The 20,057-nt window shown below is 38.8% G+C and overlaps 1 protein-coding gene across 1 annotated transcript in view; it reads left to right on the forward strand.

Moving 5' to 3' along the window:
- The window catches only part of LOC308279686 (beta-galactosidase-1-like protein 3), a gene marked incomplete at both ends in the record, with an annotated part of 58,305 nt that overhangs the window by 29,119 nt on the left and 9,129 nt on the right, over positions 1–20,057 (forward strand). Inside the window, 9 exons of the mRNA XM_080719804.1 lie at positions 862–926; positions 7,003–7,084; positions 11,472–11,552; positions 12,414–12,520; positions 13,295–13,435; positions 13,936–14,007; positions 14,504–14,582; positions 14,992–15,079; positions 15,772–15,883. Coding sequence (XP_080575930.1) covers positions 862–926; positions 7,003–7,084; positions 11,472–11,552; positions 12,414–12,520; positions 13,295–13,435; positions 13,936–14,007; positions 14,504–14,582; positions 14,992–15,079; positions 15,772–15,883 — 827 coding nt within the window. The remainder of the gene's footprint in view (positions 1–861; positions 927–7,002; positions 7,085–11,471; positions 11,553–12,413; positions 12,521–13,294; positions 13,436–13,935; positions 14,008–14,503; positions 14,583–14,991; positions 15,080–15,771; positions 15,884–20,057) is intronic.

Consider the following 20,057-nt stretch of genomic DNA (forward strand, 5'->3'; position numbering starts at 1 on the left):
AAACCAACCTCAGCGAGGACCAGGATTAGCTCTAGTGCCTGTCTTTCCTATGTGCATTGAGACAGATTCCAGAGACCTGATGTTACAAAAAACAAGGCACAACATCAAAGCTCAGGTGATAAAGCCATCTTTACCTCTTTCCCTTGCTACTGGCCTCTTTAAACAGAACAGTAATGGAGCTCCTTATCCTTAGGATATCTTCATGCTTTTCACATCTCCTGCCTGAGAATCTTGGTTGGTGCTAGGCCTGGCTCAGTAGCCAAGCCATCTCCATGGCAACATGTAAAACCACACCTAGGCAATATCCCTGTTCTGGGATTCTACAGCCTGAGGCTCAGTGAAGACATATAGTAGCTCCTAGAGAATGAGATTTGAGAACAATTTGGAACAGAGTCACGAGATGACAACAGGGAGAAAAATGTCCAAGGTACAAGCAGGTGGAGGAGTCTGAGGAGGATCTGTCAGAAGATTTGTAGAACAGAGTAGCTCCTGCTGTAGACTGCTGTTGTCTCATTTCTGGGTGGCTCTTTCCCCATTATTATGGTGCCCTGGAAAGTGTTCTCATCCTGGGTCCAGGTAGACCTACATTCAATTCCTAGGTTTAATCAAGTTTTTTTATCTTGGCCTGGTCTACATCTTCACATAAAATGTGATTAAGTTTAACTGCCCTCCTCAGTAAAGATGATTATCCTTGCAAATGTCCAGTCATGCAACAATAGTCATTTTGTGCATTGCTAAGTGAGCTAAAGCAGCATGTCTTCATCAGTGCTACACAGTAGGCCTTCCCATGTGCAGGGCAGGCCTCCATTCCTCCTCTCATGGCACCACACCATACCTCGGTATCCTCTCCTGTCTCTACAGTGTTGGCCACCATAAACCTGAATAAACTTGAAGATGATTCCTTTGATGAGCTTTATCAAGTACAGGTAAGACAGCTGAGAAGTGAGCTTCATCCCTTCTCTTGACACAACCCCTCAGGCTTATGCAAGTGGTATTCCGTAAACACAGGAGGTTTGGTAGGAAAATTGCTTGTCTTCACCCTGGCCCTCAGCAGTGTTCCAGGCTGTGTTGGATGTGTGCTTGCCTTTTATATGGGGAATAAGGAGGATACTCTACTTTCATTTCCTCTGTTCTTGGTTCATCTCATAGAGATGACATGGGAAGGGTGAGGGGCATAGGTTAGGTAAATCTAAATATGGTTCAGAGGGAGCTGATAGTCTCGTTACTCTATAAGTAAGGATTGGTGTGTGTGTGTGTGTGTGTGTGTGTGTGTGTGTGTGTGTGAGTGTGTGTGTGTTTTGCAAGAGATTGAACCCAGAGGCATTCTTCCTCTGAGCTACACCCCCAGACCTATATTATACTTATTTTGAAATAGGGTCTCACTAGGTTGATGAGAGTCCTCCTACTTGGTGAGGCTGGTAGCAAATCTGCAATCCTCCTGTTTCAGCCTCCCAAGTACTGGAATTATAAGCATGTACCACCATGCCTGGCTGACTAAGGCATTTTGAAAGGAACTGTGTATATTTCTTGTGGAGAACTCATTCTTGTTTAGGTGGGGAAGGCCTTTTTAGCTGGGCTGTGAAAATTAGGGGAAAGAGTAAATATTGCATATGAATTCATTTAATAAGCAAGGATCAAGCAGCTCCTTTCCTCTCAGATGGTGACAGTTCATGATACATAGATGAACAAGAGAACACAGTCAATGCCTCCAGAGACTATGTCCTTCCCCAGGTGCAATAGACCAGGTCGGTCGGAGCACTGAAACCCGTTTGGGACTTAGTTCCTGGAAGGTGGGGCAAAGGCTTCGGCTGTAGTTCTGCAGAGGCTTCTCTGCAGCGATTTTTCCCTTTTTATGAAATAAACTCCTTCAAGTTTCTGTTTACTACGCTAAAAGTGGAGATTCCTCTCCGGGAAAAATCTGAAATGACTGACACAGACAACTGCCTCTCGTGCAATTGACAGGTTTATTTCCCAAAACCAAGAAATTTATATTTTTCCACCAGTGAGATTCCTAGTAAAAAGTGTAAACACCAAAGAACAATAGTGAAGGACATGTAAACAAGGCAAAAGTACACTGGTCCGGCATTCAAGATTAGCCCCAGATCCTGTGATCAAGTCCAGCCCCCTGGCCTTGCAGATGGGCAGCTTCAGAGGGCAAATTCCACACCCAGAATCTTTTGTGGAATTCAGTTCTTAGAGTCCCCTTTAACCCTTTCAGAACCTTCCATTTCTAGGGCTCAGTCCAATGTCCTCCTCTGTCTAGTAAGCTGGCTGAGGACAAAATCAGGGGCCCCGGCTTTAGGGAACAGGCATGCAGGTGGATGGTGAGGGAGTTAGATGAACGAGTATATCTCCATGGCCGTCCAAAGGGCTTTGATCGATGTCTGTCTGTAACACTGTCTGAAGTCTGAAGGCTTCAATTCTATTAAACAATACTCATGACACAGTTTAGTAGATAGGGCCCAAAGAGCAACATGAAGTTTTTAGATTTAATTGTCAGATATACTCCTCTAGCTGCTGAGCACTTTTCCTTAAGTGGTAGGCTTATTAGAAACCTATTCCTCTTTTAACAATACATTTTCATCACATACCACAAACCTCTCTGCAACCTGCTTTTAATCTCCTGATTTTTTATCCTATTCCTCTCTTTCCCATTTGGGACAATCTTTAGAATAAACTTTACTTCATACAAAATACTTTCTTATTCTCACAAGATTTCCTTTCTTTATCTCCATCAAAACTCCATACCTGCACATTTATTATATCTGTCTTTTGTTCTGACATAACCATTTCTTAACTAGGTGGTGCCTCCCTGTCTCCGGGCAGTGCATGTACTAGGTGTAAGGGTCAAGAATCTATCTGGCCCTCAGCTCTATTGTATTGGGCTGTATTGGCTGCTCATCAACTAGGCTGCTTTGAAGTCACATAAAAGGTTTATCTTTCCTATATCCAGGCCGGATCATGAGGCGAGGAGGTAAACAGAGGCATCGGTTGTCTTTCTTGCAGCTTTTGGGCTAATGGCTTCAGCTGACTCTTAAGGCCTTTACTATAGGTTAATGATTAGAATGAAGGTCAAAGATAGAGAGGAATTCTGCATTGTAAATGCTGCAGCTTGAAGGCTTTCACAGCACTCAAGCTTTAACTAGATTTTATTAGAGTTTGGAGCAAAGCAGGGGGGCGTCTAAAGGCCCAGACATATTACTAGAATATTTATCTTCCACGGACTCAGTTTCTCCCACAGTCCTAATTTTTGGGACCTCATTTTACATCACTGGAGTCATTAGTATAGAATCATTACCAAAAGAACAATAGCTTATAAAAGAATATCTAAGAGCAAGAAGTACTCTGGCCAGGGACAATGTCCCCCTCAGGGCTTCATCCCCTTGAGATTTCTTATGCCATGTCATGCATGTGGTGATCACGCAGACACCAAGGAAAGTGGGGCCATGGCTCTCAGGAACTGCAGTGATGCTCTTCTAGACCAATTTTGGAGAAAAGGCTTCTCTGGTTCTTCCTGGTGCCTGAGATCACATAACCTACCTCATGCATGGCCTGCAAGGTCTAGAATGCTGTGACCCTTGTCTTTGTATTTAGCCCTAGTACATTCTGCTCCTGGCCCTCAGGCAGGAAGGTCTTGCTACTGTTACAGACCTGGCTCCCCCTTGGTGAAAGCCTCCCACAGAGTTCACTGGAGGGCCCTCTCCCAGCCCCTGCAACTCCTCCACATGTTACAAATAGTTCTCATCAGTTTCTAGACAATTTGCTGTAACAAAGGTGAATGATCAAGTCTGGATAATTAGAATTTTTATCTCCTTATAATTTATTTGTTTTCAGAAACTTAAAATTCCAGTTTTCTGGTTCTTTATAAAGGATTGTTGTACATTCTGATCAACCTACAATGCTATAGAATATTAGAACTAGTCCTTTCTAGCTAACTGGATTTTGGTACTTGTTATCCAACTTTCTCCTATCTCCCTCTCCCTTTTCTAACCTCTAATTATCACAATTTTATTCTCTTTCAAAACTAACTTTTTAAGCAAGTAATGGTGTGTGTGTGTGTGTGTGTGTGTGTGTGTGTGTGTGTATGAGTGAAAATAGGGATTGAACCGAGAGACATTCTACCTCTGAGCTACACCCCAGCCTTTTTTATTTTCCCATTGTACTTGGCAATTAAGTATTTTTAAATTGAGACATATTTGTACAACTTTATAGGGTACATATGGTAATTCAATACATGTATTTAATATGTGATATGTGACTTGATTTTCTTTACTGTTTTCAAAATTCTGATTTGCACTCTTATTAGTTTGGTTGTGATATGACATTTTTGGTTGAATATAACCTGGGCCTTGGATTTTCCTGGACCTGAATATCTTTATTTTTCCTAATATTTGGAAAGTTATTGGCAATTATTTTGCTAAACAGGTTCTTTTGGGATTTTTCCTCTTCTTTGGAATACTTATAAATATTTGTCCATGTAATGGTGTCCCATAAGTCTTGCAGACTTCCTTCATTCTATTATTTATTTAGCCTGACTAGACTATTAATTCAATAGGTCTGTCTGTCTTTAGGCACAATTATTTTTTCTTGACCTAGTCTATTATTAAGGCTTTCAGACATATTTTTTTAAATCTCACTTATTGGGTTTGACAGCTCCAAAACTTCTGGGTTTTTTTCATAGTCTTTATTGCTCCCCTGAACTTTCCTTTTATATAATGAGTTGTTTTCTAACTTTGTTGAATTGCCTGCCCTATTCTTTTGTTTCTCGTTGAATTTTCTTAACATAATTATTTTTGAATTCTTTTTTAGACAGTGAGTCAGTTTCCTTTTTGGGGGGTAGTCTTTTGCTAGAGAGTTATTGTTTTCCTTTGGAAGTATCATGTTACCTTGATTGTCATGCTTCTTGAATCTCTGAGCCTGCAGGCTTCTCCAAGAGCAAATAATTCAGGTGTCTGTGACATCAAAAGAGAGTGGTAGGTGCTTCCTGATTACTCTTTCCCTGACATGCAAAGCTACTCTTGGTTGATCTTAACCAGGGAGGTAGGATGGGTGATTTCACATGCTTTGCTCCCTTATTTATGTGCCATCCTTAATCTTTGTACTCCACTTTGTACGCTACATACTCAGTGCACCTTCTTTCAATCATTCTAGTAAGATAGCAATTGACTTGTATTTGATTTTTTCTTTCTTTTATGAAGGAAAGTATACCAGAAGTCTTTGGTCAATAATTTGCTGATGTCTGCTATTTTTCTCTACTATTTTTCTATTAGATTAATTTCTGGCTCTGATTGTTTAAAAATTTTTATTATATTCTTTGAGTTGGATTTGCTTTTGTTTAATTTGTTCTTGTGGAAACTTAGGCTACTGAGTTAATATTTCTTTTCTAATATAAGTTTTTCTCTTCTAATATAAATTTTCTCTTCTAATATAAGTTCTCTTCTAATATAAATTTTTACTGCTATAATTTTTCCTGTATGCAATGGTTTTGATATAATTTTGATAATAATTTTGATAAAATTTTTGATATACATTTTTATTGGTTTTAAAATATTTAGGAATTTTCCTAAAGACCTTTATTTATTCCATGCATGAGTTAGAAGTATATTGTTTAACTTAATGGATCTTTGTAGATTTTTCAACTATCATTCTGTAATTGATCTCTGGCTTAATACTGTCAATTCCAAAGAACATACTTTGTATTATTTCTGTTCTTTTATATTTGTTTTGTTTTATGGATCATAATACTATTGTTCTTGGTGAATGTTTCATGTAGACTTGTAAAAAATATATATTTTGCTTTTGTTTATAAGTTTCCATTAGGTCGATTTGATGGATGTTAGTGTACAGATCATGTCTATCATTAGTGGTTTTCTTTTTTGTCTACTTGTTCTATCAATTATTAAAAAGGGTGTGTGAAAACCTCAAAATGTGGTTATAGACTTATTAATTTATCCTTAATGTTCTGTTATTGCATCTCTCTCTCTCTCTCTCCATATATATATATATATATATATATATATATATATATATATATATATATATATATATTGCATGGTCTTTTTTAGATGTATACCCATTTGGTATTTTCACATTTTTTTGAAAAATTAACTACTTTATGTAATGTGTATGTTACATGTTCTGATTTTACTCTATCTGATATAAATGCAGCCACCCAAGTTCTTTCTTAATTAGTGTTTCCATGGCATTGCATTCTCTATTTTATACCTATCTTAAAGTCTTTGTATTTGAACTAGATGTTTTTACAGGCTGCATATATTTTTATATTGCTTTTCTAAATATTCACATGTCAATTTTGTCTCTTAACTATTTAAACTATTTATTGATAAGGAGAATTAAACCTTGCTGAAATAATACATGGTATCCATAAATATTATATCCATTCCCAGATATCATAAATCAAAGACTCTAGATGATAGGTCTTCAGGCTTAGAGTTTAATTGTAGTAGGATAGACCACAGCAGGAGAGGTGGAATGAAGGAAAATAGAGACCAAAAGAACATGGATAGTGTACCGAGTAGATGGGCTAAGTGCTAACGGTTGGGCTTGGAATCAGAGTTGAATGATGGCTCTGTTGTCCCCACCAGTGGTGTGACATCTGAATCTGTTTTAGTCACAAAGGAATTGCAGCCAGATCCTCATGTATTCCAAACTGATTTTCTGAATGCTAGCTTTGAATAAGATGAGGTTGACATTCCTGGTGCATGAAGGACAAGCAGAGAAGCACATGAAGCTAGGGGGAACCTAAAGGCATTGAGAGCTTAGCAGGAAAGAGGATCTAAAGCTATGGAATGTGGTGAAGGTGTAATGGGGGTGGGTGGCATGGGGAGGGAAGTGTGGATCCAAAGGGGAAAACTCTGAATTGCAAAAAAGGTAGAAAACAGGGGATCCTCAGTTCAACAGATCTCATCTGTTAAATTCATTTTTCAACTTTTCTTTTTTTGTTTTTTGTTGGACTTAATATTTGTTTTGGTTTGTTTCTAGGGAAATAAGCCCATTCTGGTTATGGAATTCTGGGTTGGCTGGTTTGAGAGCTGGGGAAAAAAATACCCACTTAAAAATTTTGGTAAGTGTTTTGCAGTTTTTGACTCCAAGTTGGGATGGCTCTGTCATGGATCATCACACCATTCTTTGCTAATTGACATATTAATCTCATTTTCAATTCTGTGAATATTTCAGCACAATTGACACAAGTATATTAAAATAGGTTGGATATAATATCTATAACTTATGTATATCATTTGCATATATTTTCATATGTATGGAAACATATATTCAAATACTCTAATCATTCACCTGTTACTTTTCTCAAAATAATGTAACTCTAATAATATTTACCTAACAGGTCACCATATATGGCTTATTTCTTGCTGAATTTAAGTTTTTATATGTGTTCCATCTGGGAAGATAGGACTTAAAGAATTAACAGGTTCATTCAGCGACAAATAATTATTTAGCTTCTGTCATGTACAAGCCCTTGACAGGCTCTGAAGATGCATTGGAGGATAAAAATTACATGATTCCCACCTCCCAGAAATCTTATAATTTAGTAGAGTCAGAAGATCATTAAAAAGTAAAACAATATGTAGGTCCACAGGTACTCTGAGGCAAATGAATAGGTACAGTTGTAGAACTAAGAAAGGAGACAGAAACTGAGTGTGGTGGTGCACATCTGTAATCTCAGTACTTGGGTTGCTGAGACAGAAGGATCACAAGTTCAAGGCCAGCCTCAGAAACTTATCAAGATTCTCGGTAACCTGGCAAAAATACCCCGTTTCAAAATAAAAAAATATAAAGGGGCTGGAGTTGTCGATTGGAGGTAGAATGCCTGGAGGATCAGTTCCTAGTGTTAGAAACAGATTTTAGGGAAGCTACAAATAAACACTCATGAAACCAAAAGTCACTTAATGAGGCAATTTACTCCTCAGAGAAGGGTACATGCACACTGGGTGGGGAGTAAGCTCGGCTTTTTATTTCCTAAAATGAAGGCCACTACACTGTTCCCCATTGGCTGGAGTATGGCTTTTATAATCTAATCTGGTTGGCTAGTTTTCACTGGGCATATTTTACAAGAGAAGACACATGAAACCAGTACATCCAGGAATGGAGCATAGAGACCTGTGCACAAAAGTTAAAAAATGAATACCTCAGCTATAGTTACAGAATGGAAGCCTTCCAGATTCTATGTGATCTTGTGACTTCGATAGAAAAGATTGCTTTGCTTTCTTACACTAGTAGCAAACCAAATTCCCTCCCTCTTCAAATACTGACATAACAAACAAATATAGGAGACAGGAGGGCTCAGACTAGGGAAGGTGGTCACAGGAGATCTCTGGGTGGCTGACATCTCTGAAGAAGGCAGAATATTTGCAAAAAGTCTTTATCTTCTCTAGAAACACACAGGCCCTTTTTTTATGACACAGTCAATGAAGAAGTGGTTGCCAGGAGACCAGTGCCTTGGTGGCTGAGAGCTGAGACAGGGAGCGAGCTCAGGAGTCAGTCCCATTCTGCAGCACCAGCCACGTGACCCAAGGCAGGCTTCCTCCACTTTGAAGCCTCTGTGTCCTCTTCCAAACATGGAGGTTATCACAGAACATACCTTCCGGAAACGTACCTTCCAGAGAACAAAGGCTGACACTCAGAACAATACCTAGCAATTGCTGTTTGCTTAATAAAAAAAGTATGTTACTTCTAAGATATAGTATTATAAAAACATACTATATATATATATATATATATATATATATATATATATATATATGGTATAAAATGAGTATAAAAACACACTCATTTTTAAGATGGAGGTGGTGGTACATGCCTGTAATTCTAGTACTTGGGAAGAAGAGACAGGAGGACTGCAGGTTTGAGGACAATCTCAGCAAGTAGTTAGACTCTCATCAACCTATTGAGACCCTGTTTCCAAGTAAAAATAGAATAGAGATTGGGTGTGGCTCGGAGGTAGAATGTTCCTGGGTTCAATTCCCAGTGCCACACATACACAAAAAAAGGAAACTCATTTTTGCTATAGCTGTTTAAAAAAACAAGCTCATTTTTACTAATATAATGGAAACCATTGAAAATACTTGGTCACTGAGAAAGGTCAGCTTTCTTGTTAAAAAAAAAACAGAAAAAAAAGAAAGATACCATCATTAACAACCAACAGCAGGTTTTTGATCATGTGTATGTGGGGCATTTTGTCATATTTCTTACATTCTTATGTATATTAACTTACCAATTAATCTCACCAATCCCATGACAACTAGAACATAATACATTTATGTGTTTATTTATTTTGGTATTGGGGATGAAACCTAGGGCATTGTGCATGCTAGGCAAGTGCTGTGCCACTGAGCCACATCTCAAGCCCTGGTATCTTGATTTAAAAGATACTGAAGCATTGGGTAAATGGTGGTGCATACCTATAATCTCAGTTCTTGGGGGGCTGGGACAGGAGGATTGAAAGTTTGAAGCCAGCTTCAGCAACTTAGTGAGGCTCTCAGAACTTAGCTAAAACCTGTTTTTAAAAAAAAATAAGGTTGGGGATATAGTTTTGAGGTAATTACCAGGGGTTCAATCATCAGTATAACAACAACAACAACAACAACAACAACAACAACAAAAACCAGTAGCAAAGCAGAGGCTTTGAGAGAGAAAATAGGTTGCTCACGGTCTTACAAATAGTGAAGAGCACAGGTTGAGTGAATCCCACATTGAGCTAACTTTTGATCTTCTGAGATACATTGTGGACATAAAAAAAAAAGGTCATATCTTTTTTTTTCTTTTTTGGTGGTACTAGGGGTGGGACCCAGAGGCTTTCTACCTCTTGGCTATACTCCCAGACCTATTTTATATTTTATTTGGAAATAGGGTCTCACTAAATTGCTGAGAGCCTCACTAAGTAGCTGAGGCTAGCTTTGAACCTGTGTGATCCTCCTGTCTCAGCCTCCCAAGCAAGGGGATTACAAGCGTGCGGCACCATGCCCAGCTGAAAAAATGGTCATATCTTTTAAGAAATAGTGCCAAAATTAAGGTCATTGTGGCCAAAGGTTAAGAACCGCCACCTGGGCACTACTGCAGTGGCTCTAAGGCAGTGTCCCCAGAGACATTATCCTAGAAGATAGAAATAAGAACATTCTATTTTACATTTAAAAACAAAACAAAACAAGACGAAAACTCCAAAGGGATGAGGAGGTTTGTATAATTATGTGACTTAAGAGTTGTTTTTTTTTTTTTTTTTTTTTTTTCAGTACCAGGGATGGAACCCAGGGGCGTTCTACCTCCGAGCTAAACTCCCAGCCCTATTTTTTATTCTTTATTTGGAATCAGGGTTTCACTGAGTTGCAAAGGGCCTCAGTAAGTAGCTGAAGCTGTTTGCAAACCACAATACTCCAGTCTCAGCCTCCCGAATGCTGGAATTACGAGCATGTGCCACCACACCCGGCTTAACTTAAGATTTTTTAAGTTCTTATTTAATACACACAGTTTAGAGTAAAATTATATCAATACTAGAGGGCAAAACTTTAAAAATGATGTTAGTATTGGCAGGATTTGGTCTCTCAAAGTAGTTCTGACTGATCTCACTACTTCTTGGTTAGAACATTAGTGGAGGATAGATGACAAAACCATGAACTGATTGTGAGGTAGAGTTGGAGATAATTGTTTTTACCCAAAGCACCTGTTTCCCCATACTTATTAATTTTCTGTATGTTCTCATATTTCTCTTCTACAGATATGAAAAAGACTTTTTCTCAATTTATCAGACGCAGTATCTCCTTCAATACATATATGTTTCATGGTGGAACTAACTTTGGTTTCATGGGTGGAGCCACATATTTGGAGACATACCGAGGTGTTGTGACTAGCTATGGCAAGTATTGGCAGGTGTAGTCACCTCCCCAGTTCCATTATCGCTGGAGCTTTAGGGAGAAGATTCTGTAATCATGTTCTGGCATTAGGAGATCTTTACCGATAGCTTACATTGAGCACTTAGGATTTTCATGTCTATTTTCCTTTCTTCGGTGATGTGTATGATGCCCCAGAAGATTGTCATTTCAGTAGCCAGGGCTGCCTGGTACTTAGAACTCTGCTTCACTCATGGTGTTTACTGACCCATGACCAGAACCTACAGGAAAGACAGGACATAATCTGTGATTGCTATCAGGCACATATGGGCACAGCTGGGCAGTACAAACTTAGGAATGAAAAAATCTCTACCAGAGAGAAAAATGGGAGGGTGAGCCTCATGTCATGGGAGCTTCAAGTCCTCAGGAAAGGTGTGGGAAATATTCTTAGATTGACACTACATGTTCACACCCCAACCTGCACTGTAGCAGGGTAGAGTCTTCCTTCTCTCTCACTCTCAGAGGCCCTATTCCATCCTATTCCACTGTATTGAAACTAGGTCTGTTATGAAAGACCGTGTAACCCATGACATGGCCCTTGCTCTCTTGTAGACTACAATGCTGTGCTAACAGAGGCCGGAGATTACACAGAAAAATACTCACAACTTCAAAAACTCTTGGGATCCATTTCAGGTACTTAGTGTACATTTAGTGGTGGGATGACTTCCCTACAAGATGTCCGGATTTTGTGGGAGAATGAAGCAAAGGAAAGGTCTATTCTGTGGGCAGTAGCTTAATGAAGCTACTGTGAGCAAGGGCCACCTTAGGTTCAAATCCTGGATTTCCCAGTTAAGGATTGGTTGTATATAGAATTGTCTCTAAGCCCCTTAAGTTTCATCTTCATTAAAACATGAAGCTAATTGATTTTCTTGATGATGGTGAAGATTAAGTTTCTATTTCTAAGGTTCTTAGTACTATATAAGACTTAGTAACTCCATATATACAAGAAAATATTCTGTTTAATTTTATTTCATTAAATAAAGTCAGAGCTGGACATGGTGGCTCATGCCTATGATCTCAGTACTTGGGAGGCAGAGACAAGAGGATCACAGGCTTAAGGTCAGTTTGAGCATCTTAGCAAAATTATCTGTTAACTTAGGGAGACTTTGTTTAAAAAAATTAAAAAGGGCTGGGGTTTAGCAGAGGTAGAATGCCACTGGGTTCAATCTCTAGTACCACAAATAAAATAAAATCAGTCAGACATCTACTAAGAAACTGGGTAAGCAGCATTGTTGAAAGTGAATGCAGTTTCTGTCCCTTCAGAGCCCACTCTCTTTGTGGCTTCATCTCTATCATATATGTGTGGATACAAAATGGTTCCAACATAGTTCTTGTCTGCTTATCAGTACCCTTGGAGAAGACACCCATGTCCTAGTATGAATTCATTTCTTTTGTTGGCTTTGGTGGAAGCAATAATGGATAGGGGTGGAGAGGGTTGGAGAAGGCAGTGGTTATTTCAGGCATATCCTGCCCCATAGCTCATTTTCATTGCAGAAATTCCCCTGCCTCCCCCACCTCCCATTACTCCCAAGACTAAGTATCCTTCTGTGAAGCCATTTCTCTACTTGCCACTGTGGGATGCCCTGCAGTACTTAAATGAGGTGAGTACTAGCATGGTGGTGGCCATCATTGGGAATTATGAAAATTAATCCTTATAACTGTGTTCAAACTTATAACTGTGGGTTAAGCACCACCGGCTCCCTTTGGGTGGACTGTGAATAGGTATGAACCTGCAGAATAAGGGGAGAGGGAGGGTATAGCCCGATGGTAGAGGACACTGTTTCTTGCTCAGATGAACCTATCTGGTGAATGCTGTTGTCTGGGGCTGCATGATGGATGAGGTGGAAAATGTCCAAGTTAGAAACCCACAAAACCTGGCTGCAATCTTCATTCACCATCAACTAGGACTAATCACTAACATCCTGTGGACTTCTGCTTTCTTTTTGCAATTAGATTCTGTGCCCTATTTTGAAGAGAAGAAAAACCTCTTCAATAAATCACAAATTTTTGGATTCATATTGGGTTAATCTCTGCTAACACTATTTTAAGAAAAAAGGAATGACCACATAATGCTAAGTAAATGTTTGCTTGGTGTGTAAAGTCACCTCTTGACTTCAGTTGTTTAGAATATAATTTATTTACTCTGTAGGTCAGTTTCTAGGATCATAGCATACCCTCACCATCTCCTGAGTTTCCTGATCCATGGAGGCATAACTTATAAGAGCATTGTCCTAGAGCATCTGATTTGTGATTTCCCATTCAAGGAGCTTTTGGGGACCATTAGGTGATTGAACAAAGAGGGATGAGGGACTTAGGAAGCAGGATCCTGACTTCTCATCACATTGGCTTTTGTTCCTACTATGTCTGCTTTCCAGCCAGTCAAGTCACAGATTCCTGTTAACATGGAAAATCTTCCAATAAACAATGGCAGTGGTCAGTCCTTTGGACTCGTCCTCTATGAGACTTTCATCTGCTCTGGAGGCCTTCTCTTTGCTCAGGCTGAAGATATGGCACAGGTAGTGGTCAACAGATATTCCAGATGTTAGCCAAGTGTTTAGCCTACTATTGATGAAAATAGTCACTGATTCACTTTGCTGTATGATGGTTTTTAATGCACCTACTATGGGAAAGGTATTGGGTATATAATCAAATAAAATAAGCCAGATGTGGTGGTGCACGCTTGTAATCCCCACGCTTGGGAGGCTGAGACAGGAGGATCACACAGGTTCAAAGCCAGCCTCAGCTACTTAGTGAGGCTTTCAGCAACTTAGTGAGACCCTGTTTCCAAATAAAATATAAAATAGTTTGGGAATGTAGCCTGGAGGTAGAATGCCCCTAAATTTCATTCCCAGTACCAAAAAAAAAAAATAGACTTTCTACTTTAACACCACTTAAAGTTTATTGGGATTTCCTTGTCAGTGTTTAGCCATCTCTTAACACCAAGACAGTTCCTACCTTCATTATGACCTTTTCTTCAGGTTGGTCCACTGATCTCATGCTGGCTCTTCTTTTGCAGGTGTTTTTAAATGAGATAATGATAGGAGTCCTAAATAAGGAGAATAAGTACCTGACTATTCCTGAGTTCATGGTGAGTAATTCCAGGGTCCAAGTGGTACTCTTGAACTCCCACTGATAGGCAAAGATGGCTTGGTCCTGAGATAGACCACCTCCTCCTCTCCCACCGCACTTTGGTATATGTTTTCACACAGGGCTTCTGTGGGAGTGTGCAGGGCTATAATTTTAAGGCATCTCCCAACCCCTATAGGCCTTAGACCCTATCGTACAGATGATCCAGTGACAGTGGAGTCTCCTCTTTAAACCTCAGTCATTCGCCAGCCCCTATTCAGGTCTCTGGTCAAAAGCACAGTTGAGTCTCCCTGCCTTTCCTAATAGCATCAGCAGAGGGAAAAGGATAGATTGAGAATGAGAAGAATCTATCTGGGCCCTTACCAGAGATAAGGCTCAGCATCTTTCTTTATCCTATTTGTTGGCACATCCTCTTGGGACTTGGGGGAAAGAACAGATTTTAGAACATGAGCCCTAACTGAGCATGGAGTCTCCATGAGCTGTTTCTTCCCAACCAGGACTGTATACTTCTGAGGATCCTGGTGGAGAATCAAGGACGAGTCAGTTTTTCACGGGAAATTGAAAATCAGAGGAAAGGTGAGGCCAAGACCTGAGAAACAGGCAGCAATCACTCTTTACTCAGAACCTATAGTTGGTGCTATGCTAGGATTGGGAGCCCCTCAGCATGGGATAATGAAGTCCTAGGACCAGAGGTACCTTTTCCCTTATCCTGCTTTGCCCTGTTCTCCGGGGTGGGAAAATAGAGCAGTTATCTTGGGGACTGGATTGTTCTGGAGCAGGGTCCTTTCTTCTTCTGAGAATTAAAAAAAATTACAGCACTAAATGAGGAACTTTCTTGATAATGTGAACATGCAAGAAGAAACCTCAATCACAGCAGGTCCTGGCTGATCCATTGTCAGAGGCATATGCTTGTCTGTACTTTTTCAACCAGATACTGGAGAGTCCAGTCCATATTCCTTTTCTCTTTCCTGCCTCTCATCTACAGGGTTAGTTGGCTTTGTTCAAATAAATAATGTTTCCCTGGGAGATTTCACCATCTATTCCTTAGAGATGAAGAAGAGCTTCTTCAAGAGGTATGGTCTCTTCCTACTTTATGTGATCAGGTATCTTAGTTGCTTTTCTGTTGCTATTAAAAACTACTGGATGCTAGGAAATTTAAAAATAAAAAGGCGTATTTACTTCATGGATCCTGAGCTCCCAGTGCACAATGCTATCCTTTGGACTTCTCTGGTGTGGGCCTCATGGCAGGAATGTGTGCAGGAGGTCTGATCATGTAGGGTGGCCTCATGCCTCACTACAATAATCTACTCTTATAAGCATTAGACCACTTCCCAATACTAGTGTTAATCCATTTCAAGAGTGGCAACCCTGTGATCTAATTATCTCCAACTAGGTCCCTGATCTTAAAGGCTGAATCATCTCAATACCACCATACTGGGGAGCAAGCTTCCAGCACAGGAGATTTTGGTGGACAGATGCAAACCACATCCAAACCATAGCATCAAAGAATTCAGAGATTTCAAACTCCTCAGTTTGCACAGGAAGAGCCCAATACTCAGAAAACTGTAGAGTTGCTCTAGATGGTCAGGTGTTTTGAATAAGGAGTAGGACCCCAGAACAAATCACCTGATCCCCATTTTAATAGTTCCAGTCCCAAACATTCATTGAAACAGAATTCTAGTGCCTGTAACAGAATGCTGAGGTCAGTGTTGGGATGAGAGCCAAGAAGGGTGTCTTCCTCCTCATGGTTTGGCCCTTCTTCCAGAATCCGCTCTGCTACATGGAAGCCTGTCCCAAGGAATTATGTGGGCCCTGCCTTCTACCACGGGATCTTGAGTGTTGGCCCTTCTCCCATGGACACCTTCCTGAGCCTGCCGGTAATTGAGCTCCCTCTTCTACTCTGGTTTTCTAAACAACTATTTAAAAAAAAATCGTACCTGAGAAAAGCCATACAATTCCTGGGAGAAGAAAATTGCCTTTTATCCTTTCTTCCTCTCTTCACTTTTATTTATTTATTTATTTATTTATTTATTTAAAATAAATGGTATACATTTAAACTGTACTTGGTGCCCTCTTTCTCTGTCTCCTGTTTTTCCTTCTCCCCTCCTAACAATGAATGTCCTGGGTAACCATGCTATATTCATACTTTTACACATGTTCGGAGATAGCCACTCATTAATCAAGTTCAGCGTTCTTCCTCTCCTATCCTTCCATTCAAACTTTGCTGATATTTCCCTTCCATTATCTGGAGTCCCTCTGGTATCCCCAGTGCTCCCTAGTTTGGGCATATTAGAGGAAATATATGTTCATTCTCTTTCTGTGCTTGGCTGATCTCACTTAACATAATGCTCTCCAGGACTTTCCATCTTCTTGCGAATGACATGATTTTATTATTCTTTATACCTGAATAGAATTCCATTGTGTGTTATTTCCCATAATTTTGTAATCCATTCTTCTGTTCATGGGGACCTGGGTTGGTTCCATATTTTGGCTATTACGAATTGTGCTGCTATGAAAATAGGTATGCATATGTTGCTGTAGTTCTCTGATTTCAACCCCTTTGGAAAAATACTCAGGAGTGGTAGAGATGGATCATATGGTGGATCTATTCCCAGCTTTCTAAGGACTCTCCACACAGATCTCCATAGTGGCTGAACTAGTTTGCACTCCCATCAATAGTGAAAAAGAGTTCCTCTTTCCCTACATCCTTGCCAGCATTTGTTGTTATTGGATTTCTTTATGCTTGCCAATCTGACTGGGGTTAAATGGAATCTCAGTGTAGTTTTGATTTGCATCTCCCTGATGGCTAATGATGTAGAACATCATTTTATGTATATATTGGCCATTTATGTCTCTTCTTTTGTAAAGTGTCTATTCAGTTCAATTGCCCATTTCTTGATTGTGTTGTTTGTTTTGCTAGTGTAGACTCTTCTGAGCTTTTTGTATATTCTGGATATTAGCCCTCTTTCAGAGTGGTGGCTGGTAAAGATCTTCTCCCATTTTGTAGGCTTCCTCTTTAGGTTATTGGTGATTTCCTTTGATGAGAAGAAACTTTTTGTTTGATGTCATCCCACTTGTTAATTCTTGCTTTAATTTCCTGAGCTTTGGAGGTTTTGTTGAGAAGTTACTGCCTGTGCCTATATATTATAGTGTTGAACCTATGCCTTCCTCTAAGAACTTCACAGTCTCTGGTCTAATTTCTAAGTCTTTGATCCATCTTGAGTTGATTCCTATGCATGGTTAGAGGTAAGGATTTTAGTTCCATCTTTCAACAAATGGAAAGCCAGTTCTCCCAGCACCATTTGATGAAAAGGCTGTCTTTTCTCCAGCGTATGAGTTTGGCCCCTTTGTCAAAGATTAATTGACTATAGGTGTGTGGATTTGTTTCTGTGTCTTTTATTCTGTTCCACTGGTCAGTATAGCTGTTATCGTGCCAGTATCATGCTGTTTTTACTACTATTGATATATAGCATAATTTGAAATCTGGGATTGTGATGCCTCCTGCATGATTCTTATTGCCGAGCATTACTTTGGCTATTCTGGATATTTTCTTTCTCCATATAAAGTTCATGATTGATTTTCCAAGGTTTATGAAGAATGTTGTTGGTATTTTAATGGGAATTGCATTAAATCTATAGATAACTTTTGGCAGATTGGTCATTTTGATGATATTTATTCTGCCTATCCATGAGCATGAGAGATCTTTCCATCTTCCAAGGTCTTCTTCAATTTCTTTCTTTAATGTTTTATAGCTTTTGTTGTAGAGGTCTTTTACATCTTTGGTTATATTTATTCCTAGGTATTTTATTGGTTTTGAGATTATAGTGAATGGGATTGTTTTCTTTATTTCTTTCATTGTGGATTCATTGCTGATGTAAAGAAAAGTCACTGATTTCTTTAGGTTGATTTTGTATACTGCAACTTTGCTGAATTTGTCAATCAGCTCCAGAAGTCTTTTGGTTGAGTTCTTTGGGTCTTCCAGATGAAAAATCATGACATCTGCAAATAAGGATAATTTTAATTTCTCTCTTCCTATTTGAATTCCTTTGATTTCCTTCTTTTGTCTTATTACTGAGGCAGGAGTCTTAAGGACTATATTGAAAGGAGTGGTGATAGTGGGCATCCTTGTCTTTCTCTTGATTTTAGAGGAAATTCTTGCAGTTTTTCCCCATTCAATATAATGTTGGTTTGGGGTTTGTTGTATATTCCCTTAATGATGTTGAAATGCATTCCTGCTATTCCAATTTTCTGCAATGTTTTTAACATAAATGGGTATTGGATTTTGTCGGATGCTTTTTCAGCATCAATTGGTATGATGATGTGGTTTTTGCTCCTGGTTCTATTTATGTGTTAAATAACATGTATTGATTTGCATATGTTAAACCAGCCTATTTTTCTAGGATGAAACCAACTTGGTCATGGTGTATTATTCTCTTGATATGGTTTTGAATGTGTATAGCTAGTATTTTGTTTAGAATTTTTGCATCCATGTTCATTAAGGATATTGGTCTGTAGTTTTCCATTCTTGAAGTATCTTTATTTGGTTTGGGTATTAACTTGATACTGGCCTTGTAGAAGGAATTTGGAAGAGCTCCATCTCTTTCAATTTCCCAGAACAAGTTATAAAGTATTAGTATTAGTTCTTCACTGAAAGTTTTGTAGAATTCATCTGGGATCCCATCTGGGCCTGGGCTTTTCTTTGATGGAAGAATTTTTATCACCATTTCTATTTCTTTGTTTGCTATAGGTTGTTTTAGGCTTGCTATGTCCTCTTGATTCAGTTTAGGTAGGTTAAATGTGCTTAGAAATCTATCAATTTCTTTCATGTTTTCTAGTCTATTGGAGTATAAATTTTTAAAATAGTTTCTGATAATCTTTTGAGTTTCTCGACTGTCTGTGGTGATGTCTCCTTTTTCATTTCTGATTTTAATAATTTGAGTTGATTCTCTCATTCTTTTGGTTAGGTTGGCCAGGGGTTTATCAATTCTATTAATCTTTTCAAAGCACCAGCTTTTGTTTTGTTGATTCTTTGAATTTTTTTGTTCTTTATTTTATTTATTTCTGCTCTGATTTTAATAATTTCATGCCTTCTGCTGACTTTTGGATTAGACTGTTGCAGTCTTTCTAAGTCCTTTAGTTGTGTCATTAGGTTCTTTACTTGGTGATTCTCTGTCCTTCTTATGTGGGCGTAATGCTATAAACTTTCCTCTTAATACTGTCTTCATAGTGTCCCACAGATTTTGGTAACTTGTGTCTCTGTTTTCATTCATTTCCATACATTTCTTTATTTCTCCCCTAATTTCTGCTCTTACCTATTCATCATTCAATAGTGTATCATTCAATCTCTATGTATTTGAATCATTTTTTTTTTAGTTTTCTGTTGTTGATTTCTGCTTTCATTCCATTTTGTTCTGAAAAGATGCAAGGGATTATATTACATCTTTGAATTTGCTGGTGCTTTCTTTGTGTCCCAGGATGTGTTCTATTTTGGAGAAGGTTCCATGGTCTGCTGAGAAGAATGTGTATTCTGTAGTTCCTGGTTGAAATACTCTGTTTATGTCTATTAGGTCCATTTGGTTTATAGTTTTCTTTAGTTCCAAAGAGTCTTTACTCATCTTTTGCCTTGAAGATTTATCCAGGGGTGTAGGAGCTATGTTAAAGTCTCCCAGAATTATTGTATTTGGGTCTATTTGAGATCTCATGTGCAGAAGGGTTTGTTTTACAAATGTGGTTACACCCACATTTGGGGCAAAAATATTTACTATCTTCCTGGTGTATTGTTTCTTTTAATAAAAGGAAGTGACATGTTTTGTCTCTTCTGATGTGTTTTAGTTTAAAGTCTGTTTTATTGGATATCAGGGTTGCTACCCCTGCCCTTTTTGGTCTCCAATAGCATGGTATATCTTTTTCTATCCTTTCACATTCAGTCTGTGAATGTCTTAGGCTGTAAGGTGAGTTTCTTGCAAATAGTATATATTTGGGTTATGTTTTTTAATCCATATTGCCAGTCTATGTCTTTTGATTGGTGAGTTAAGTCCTTTGACATTAAGA

This window comes from Muscardinus avellanarius (assembly GCF_963383645.1).
Source record: "Muscardinus avellanarius genome assembly, chromosome: 1".
Taxonomy (NCBI): Eukaryota; Metazoa; Chordata; class Mammalia; order Rodentia; family Gliridae; genus Muscardinus; species Muscardinus avellanarius.